The sequence below is a fragment of the Nanorana parkeri genome, unplaced genomic scaffold (assembly GCF_000935625.1).
Source record: "Nanorana parkeri isolate BGI_ZX_2015 unplaced genomic scaffold, ASM93562v1 scaffold435, whole genome shotgun sequence".
In the NCBI taxonomy this organism is placed as follows: domain Eukaryota; kingdom Metazoa; phylum Chordata; class Amphibia; order Anura; family Dicroglossidae; genus Nanorana; species Nanorana parkeri.
In genome coordinates this window covers 800,865-809,076 of record NW_017306703.1, presented here as the reverse complement: position 1 = coordinate 809,076, position 8,212 = coordinate 800,865, and the positions used below count along the sequence as shown (strand labels likewise).

General features: G+C 41.9%; 1 protein-coding gene across 2 annotated transcripts in view; it reads left to right on the top strand.

Moving 5' to 3' along the window:
* The window catches only part of FBXL20 (F-box and leucine rich repeat protein 20), a 60,747-nt gene that overhangs the window by 27,313 nt on the left and 25,222 nt on the right, over positions 1–8,212 (top strand). For both annotated transcript variants that reach the window (XM_018560153.1, XM_018560154.1), the window contains exons 3-7: positions 64–118; positions 2,209–2,283; positions 2,380–2,474; positions 2,558–2,626; positions 3,568–3,663. In XM_018560153.1, the coding sequence (XP_018415655.1) occupies positions 64–118; positions 2,209–2,283; positions 2,380–2,474; positions 2,558–2,626; positions 3,568–3,663 (390 nt within the window). The remainder of the gene's footprint in view (positions 1–63; positions 119–2,208; positions 2,284–2,379; positions 2,475–2,557; positions 2,627–3,567; positions 3,664–8,212) is intronic.

Here is an 8,212-nt window from a genome sequence, read left to right as displayed (position 1 = left end):
TTGGCCTGTTTTTAATTTTGCAATTTTTATAAAGTGATTTTTTTTTATTTTTATATATTTTAGGATATTCTCCTTCTTAGATGTTGTTACTCTATGTCGATGTGCCCAAGTCGCCAGGGTAAGTGAAGTGGGTTAAAAACTGATTTTTTCAAGTTTGAGCAGGTAAAGGGTGACTGACTGTATCTCCAGGGCTCTTGATGATGAGTTGGTATTCTTGGAACAGCGCATTATACTGTGGCCATTAAAAAGCCAAGTTAGGGATTGTCACCGCTGAAGTGTTTGTGATGTCAAATGTATTCGCTGCAGTAGGTGAAAACATTTCACTGTCTTTAGACAGAAATACAAGATGTTAGATCTATTAACTTCTGCCCTTTATAACACATGCATTATACCACATGAGTGGGACTATTCCCACACTGCACGGGTTACCTGTCCTTTGTTTAGTGGATGGGTGTAAAATAATTTCTTGACTGATTCCTGCTTCCCCAGAGGTTGGCATTCACCTCTCCCATCTGCTCTAGCTTGTGGACTGTCCCCTAGTGTACTCGTGTAAAATGCAAGGCTATGAACTATAGCTGCAACAACTGATCGAAAAATTGGCTCTGATGAGAATAGTTGTCAATGATTCTCATTATCGATTTAGTTGATTCTGCGATTAGTTGATTGTGCCCCTCCATTTCTCCCAGTTTCCTCTGCTGTGCCTCCGATGCTCCTCCCCACTCCCCTGCTGTGTCTCAGATGCTCCCCCTTTCCCTCTGCCAAACCTCTGATGCTTCCCGTTCCCTCCCGCTGTGTCTCCTGTGCCCCCAGTTGCTGGGAGCAACAACCAGCCTGCTATTGTTTTTTTAAATTGCAATAGTCAATAGCAGGCTGGCTATTGCACCCGCCCACTGCTTGCTGTCAATCAGCAGAGGAGTGGACCTGATGGAGAACATTCTCCTTCGGTCCCTCATCTGCTTTTAAAAAGTAAAAAAAATTATAGGTGTGAAAAAAGTCAGTTTTCGCTTCGGCCTGATAAATTCTGCTGCGTGCAAATGTGGATTGTGGTGCCATTCACTTCAGTGCACCCCAAATGCGCCTCCCGTCCGCAGTGCTATCGCCCGCACTGGAACGCACGGTACTGCAATGCCGTTCGTTCCAGTGCGGAGCGATTGCAAAAAATGTGCATGCAGTTTTATTCTCAAGCAAACTTTGTTAGTAACTCTCCATTTGTGTATTTTATTTCCAATAAAAGATGGCATTTTTTTAATACGATTTAATCGAATAATCGGCCAACTAATCGATTTATAAAAATAATCGTTAGTTGCAGCCCTACTATGGACCCTCTTAGAAATGATGAAGCCAATGGGTGGTGACCGCCAGAATGCCGGGGGGGAAGAAGTTGCAGGCACCGGATTTGGAGCCTGTGGGAGTGGGGATCAGGTAAGTAAAAGTGCTTTACACTGGTCCCCTAGGCAGCTTGTCTGGTTGCAGTTGGTTTCTAACTACTTATAAAGTCTTTGTTGTGATCTTTGAGCATATTTGAGAATGAATAACTTTGCCTTAAAAACACCTAGAGAGGTGAGTGAGGGCTTGTTTTGAAGCACTTTTACTGTGTGTTACGAATCTGTAATTTCTTAAATGTCTAATCTGAAACAAAGACTTGAAGTACATACAGGGAGCACAAGCTATCTGCACTGTACCTCAGTTTTCCCCTTAGAAAAAGCTGTAGTACACAAGCTCTTTTTGTCACGTATGTGGTGATCTTGGAACAAGTCTGTATTTGATGCTAGAACATTCTCTTGCTACCTTTTGCATACATAAAGACTGAGGTAACAAAAAAAAGTTTGCACAGCCACCAATAAGATGAAAAATTATTCGGAAGGTGGAAAGAGTAGTGAGAGCATGTGCTGGCCTATCAGTGGGGGAATAATAATGAAAGAGGTTTGTTGACAGTGGGTGGCTAACGTCCGATCAGCACTTGATCTGGCTATCGACTGTCATGCCTGCTTATACACTAACACAGATTGAAGGGGTTACTGGTGGGGAGACTGCAAAAGGAGGACAGTAGGGGGTCCATGCTTATTAACTTTTCACTTTCTCCTCTAAATCAGAATACACATTTTGACGCAGACATAACCACTTGTATGGTTCGTAGGTGTCTTGTCATTTTATAATTGACACCTGGCAGTGCTATAACTTGATCAGTACATCACTTGGTGCTTTCAGGCTTGGAATGTCCTTGCTCTTGATGGCAGTAATTGGCAGAGAATCGACTTATTCGACTTTCAAAGGGATATTGAGGTAACTATGATGTTTCATTGGTCAGTTGGCTAGCATTGAAATTCAGATGGCCAATGTCTGCTCTAAGTCCACCATGTGAAATCTTCTCTCTTCCAGGGCCGCGTAGTAGAAAATATATCCAAAAGATGTGGTGGATTTTTGCGCAAACTAAGTTTACGTGGATGTCTGGGTGTAGGAGATAATGCTCTCCGGTATGATGATCTGATTTTTGCCATCATCCTTTGCTATCCTTGCGAATTTACTTTTCATCTAGCTATTTCTCTGTCTTCTGCAGAACCTTTGCCCAAAACTGTAGGAATATTGAAGTTTTAAATCTGAATGGCTGCACCAAAATCACTGACACGTAAGTTGGCTGTCTGGGTAAAGGTGTATAGTGGTGTTTTATTATATTGTTTATAGATATAGCTGCCTTTTGAAAAGTAAAGTGGTAATCCATAGGTACAACAATGGCTGCCCAATCTTTGAGCATCTCATATCTACAGTTAATTACTATTTGTATGCTAGGTTTCAGCAATTAGGGGTCTGGTTGGTTTATAGTTGCCCTTTTGTATGAGATGAAATAGACAGTGTGTGCCACCAATTTGCATGTCACACAGGGAGGATAAACTATTAGGCTAAATCATCTTTTCATTCATTGCGTAGCCTTTTGTATTTTCTGAACAAAACACTAGACCACTACAAGCAGTCTAGGAAACGTTTATTGGAAAGAGGAAAAAAAAAGACCCGAGATCACAACATCAGCAAAAATTAGGGCAGTTGCCACATATAAAGGGAATATTAGAAACAAAAAGTAGAACTACCGTATTAATGCTAGAAACAACAACTCTGTATACTAACCTCAATGTTGGAGTCCATTGTAATTAAACTAAATAAGACAGCCTGTGCTCTTTCTATATCTTGTGGTCTGTGGTGCACCAATGTAGTGTAGAAATTCAGTATTTATTACATTAGCATAAAAACTAAATTTGCACTTGCAAAGCAGTCAGAAGAAAACTGCATATCACAAGCCGGGACAGGTGTGTTTGGAGCGGTCTCTTGGATTCTGATATCCATGTTTCTACTGCTGTACATACATGGCTCTATTCCACGAAGTATAATAGAAAGTCCAGGGTTTTTATAGCTTGCTGAAGGTTTGGCTTGAAATCAGTATCAAGTGGATTTATCATCTAATAAAGCCCACATGACTTTGTGTGGCTAGATCTGTTCCCAGTGTCTAATGTGTGAAAAATGACTTTGGCTTTGTATAGGACATTGTGAGCCATTAAATGTCTGTCCTCCTTACAGAACCTCGTCTAGCCTCAGTAAATTTTGTTGTAAACTCAGACATTTGGACTTGGCATCATGCACCTCCATTACTAACTTATCCCTAAAGGCTATCAGGTGAGATTTGCTCTCATGTTTCTATATCATGTTTCATGTATCATGGAATTAAGTGATAAATTGTTGTGTATGTTATCATATGGGAGGGCTTTTTAGGGTAAGACATGGCTTAAAATTATTTTTTTTACATTTGTGCTAAAAAAAAAAAAAAAAATCTTGCTAAGCTATCATGTTTCAGACTGCACCTAATTAAATTCATGTTGACAAGATCTGGTTAAAGGGTCCCTGTAGCATTTTATTTTACATTTTGTAATAATTTTAGGATTCATTCAGCAGAACACCCATGCTTTATAGTGTATGTCAAGCCAAAAAGCATGTTTTTATGAGATGTACTCAATATGCTTTATTTTTTATTTTTGGCAATACATACACTTTAACCTCCCTGAGGGTATGATTTTTTTTTTTCGTATTTTTTAAAATATCCGGCCCGTTCCGCCCCCCTGCGACGCGTACGCTCGCAAAGGACGGAAGACGGATGCCGGCTTCGGCCAGAGAACACAGCGCGGCTCGAGGGACAAGTTAAGTAATGCTATGCGGCATTCCCGAGTGTAGCTCGGGTTACCGCTTATGGTATGGAAAAGTAACCCCGAGCTACACTCGAGAATACCGCCAGGAAGGTTAAACGGGCACTTGGTGTATGTCCAGCCACAACATTTTTTTTTTCTTAGTTTTGGATACAGTGGGGAAAGAATACAACTCCTATGGGGTTTTTACTGCCATCAGGGGCTGTCTTGCTGACAACCGTTTTACCAGCCAGGAAATAAGGGAACATCTAGAGTAGTAACACAGACAGAATTAAATAAATCTGACATGGAGTTCTAGTCTCCCCCTACTAAAGAAAAGAAAAGCATTTGTTTGTTTCTTGTCCATTGATGGACATGGGAATGTAGTAATTCTTAGACATTTGGGTTATGCTGCTGCCTAACAGAGTTTTGGACATTGCCAAACAAAAAAAACACAAAACATTGAGGTTGGACACTTTTTCTTCAGCTGTGTGAAAGTCCAACTATACTATTTTATTGTTATATTTCATCAGTTAAGATACTCGGTACAACAAAACCTTTTTCCTTAGTGACTTCAATCAATATTTGAGGAAATTCTTCTTAAACTAGTCTACACAGCAGCTATCCTGATCGGTGTCTCCTTAGCAACAGCTTTGGAGGCCATATTTAGACTCCGCTGGACTGGAAACTTAAGGAGCCAGCCTGCAATCTGACTTCAAGTTCTGAGCTCTGCAATGTGGCAGTTTTCAGACCTCTGTGTACTGTTAGTTAGCCGCAGAGCACTCTCTGGATCCACAGTCATGGCACAGCCTCTGGTCTGACCCAGTCCCTGAAGACTCGCATAGCGAGTGGCATCTTGACGTGGCGAGGTCAACCTGGATTGTGGGGAATATTCGTGCTGAAACACCAGCAGCTACCTCACTGTTGTTATCATTGGTCACAGTTTTTCAAATTTCCCACCACCATCATCTTCTTCAGTAACCGTTAAAGGGACTGAGAGCTGAGGTGGACTGTTGTGCGTGTGTGAGTTCTGTGCTCTTTCTTTTTGCCATTCAGTCTAGAGAAAGTACCATCTAATTTCCGCTCCTGTTTCTAAAGCCCCAAATTGGTCCCGGTTCGGCTCCACTGGCCACTTTATAATGAGTTGGTCACCTTCAGCTGTCTGACCCTCATCAGCACCATTTTGCGCCGTAGACTCAAGTTTTTGAGTACATGAGTCTACGGCGCAACATGTCTTCAAGATATGCAGATGACGAACCCACTGCTATGGAGTACCACAGCCCATACTCCAATATTGGTTCTGGGGGTAGTTTACTTGGTATCCTTACGTGGAACTGATGCCTGTAAACTAGAACTCTTATCATATGACCCTATTTCTGAGTCTATTTCAGCACTGTTGGGTGGGGCCGAGGCCTCTACCATGTCTGTGGGGGCTACTATGGTTATCAGGCACTGTTTATGCCTAGCTACTGGACCATTCTGTCCAAAGGGTTTCTGAGTGTGCTTTGACACCATTCCAGAAAGATTCTGTCTCTGACCCTCCCCCCCCCCCCTAAACCTGTAAAACTCACTGGGTTTGGAACCCATGCTGTGATTTCTTATTCTAATACAGAGTCTCAAATTTTGGATAAATCTGTTTTTGAGTCACTGCAGTCTATTGCAGTTGACTCTGATATACAAAAGCTAGGTCCAAACCTTATTGATCCAATCAGCTTGCATTTGGACAATCAGCCTGCTGATATAGGACTTATTTCTTCTTTTAGAGATCCTACACCTGCAAAGACCTTTTCTAATACACCTGTTGTTTGAGAACTTCCTTTATGGAGCCCCTGAAGGGCCCTGGTCCCAACCAGTGACTGTACAGAGCATTACCCCTCTGAAGAGGGATTCTCTTATAGGTGGTCCGTGCCCAATGTGGATGCCCCAATGATCCGCTTTAACTGAGATACCACTAGAAGGGTTGATGGTATACTTACCCTTGAGGAATGTACTGGTAGGAAGTTACATTCCCACCTTAGGTCTCACATTGAGTTAACTGGTTTGGCCCTCCATCCTGTGTTGGCATTAACTCTGATCTGTCAAATTATGTCAGAAAGATTATGCTGTTTAGAGAGAATCCTTCCACCACTGGGGTAGGTCCCACCATTATGGAGAGATTAGATTAGATGTCTAGAGCCTTGTATCTTAGCTGTGATACTGTATTACAACCCCTTAAAAACTTGTGTCCCCACATATGACTGATGCCTGTACAAATGCATAGGGCACTCTGGCTATGTATGGCTGGCTGGTGCATGGGACACTGATGTGATGTCAAAGGTGAAGGGAGCAATGCCACTTTACCTCTTTTTCCTTCACAGAGCAAACTCACAGAGAATCTCCCGCTCAGACTGCAGGTTCTGAAGCCAGAGATCTGCTCACGCTTCTGACATGCCTTCAGCATGAAGGCAAACACCCACTGCTTCAAGTTTGCACAACTGGAAGGGTCCCTGGGTATCAGACTTCCTTGGCGTTTGGTTGCTTATGATACTCTCTTTACCTCGCAGGTTAATTACTTTCGAGATGGCTTACATTTTAGCTTTTTCCCAACATGTTTTGAGTGTTACCCTGGCCTTCCTGGGTTCCATGCTCTCTGGGACTTCCTGTTCTGAACTAAGTAGGAACTTGTCCTTGGGTGGTATTCCCTTGAAGAATATTTCTTCTCATGATCAGAACATTTTTGTATCCTAAAATAATTCTGATCATCAGTATTTTCTCAACAGAGGAGCTTTTGATTTTCATGGTCAGTGGGAACCACTTTCCACTGTTCTCTTCACCAACTGGATTCGGTCCCCTTAGTATCCTTCATAGGCTCTTGTAGTTGCTGACAGCACTGGACTTTTCCAACTTCCTTGAGAAGGATCAGTTTTTTTGCTGGTATCAACTCCTCACTGAAGCACTCTACACCCTCTGGGCTAGTGGAATCTTTCTTCTCTATCATGATACTGCCCCTTTTCTTCCAGTTGAGGGCTAGTGGGGTACTGAGGCCATGCACTTGTTACGTAGTCTCTCCTTCTATTATTGACCTTCATCTCTCTTACTCTTCCCCCTATTGTATCTGGGAGCCTGGGCATTACAAGTTCCTCAAATTACTTTCCCTGCCCATGTCCCAAATCCTATCGGATAAACGGGCCCTGTTGGGGATTTTCTTTTAGGTTCTAGTGACAGTACCGAGTGTCCCTAGGGACAGATCTGGTAGTTTTACTGTTTTTGTGGTGCTGCCAGACAAATAGTGTCTTCCCACTCTTGTCTTTTTTGGAAGGGGTACTCCTTTGTCATTTTCTATCACTTAATGTGGTTCCATTGAGGTTGTCTCCAATTCCTTAGATTATTGACCAGATTACTACATTGTTGTGTAAGAAAACATTTTTATGATGAGTACAAGAATCTGATTATTTCTGTCTGTGTTGCTGTTGGAAATTCCCCATTCAATTCCTATCTGGTAAAACAGGTGAACAGGAAGTCAGTATATGTCTTTTAACAGAGCCCCAGATAGAAGTAAAAATCTGATCGGGGTACTAATTCTTCTCCCTAGGCCTAAGAAAATATGGCTTTGGCTGGACATACACTTTAAGTACTTGCCTAAAATGTATGTATGGACAAAATAAAAATAAAATATATTCCGTACAAATCTCCAATATATGCAAATTTTTCACATTTTGTTTCTTTAAATCCCTTGCAAGTACAGAAAAATACTTGTTGATCCTTCTAGAAAAATGATCCCCTAACTTCCTGTGCATCTTGAAATCCCAGCCAATGTTATCAGCCTTGCCTAATTCACTTCTGTGGACTACTAAACAACTCCCTCTTATAAAGACTAGGATGTGGGGTGTTCTGTAATTCTAACACAATTCCTTTTCTGAGGTAACAACGCTGCTCCTCCACAGATATCGTGCCTTGAGTGGGCTTTGTCATCCTAGGACAGGAAGTGTGTCTGGCAGGATCACTAGTTGAAAACAAAGGAGATTAAAAAAAAACAGGAACCAAACAAAACAAATACAGTCACATAG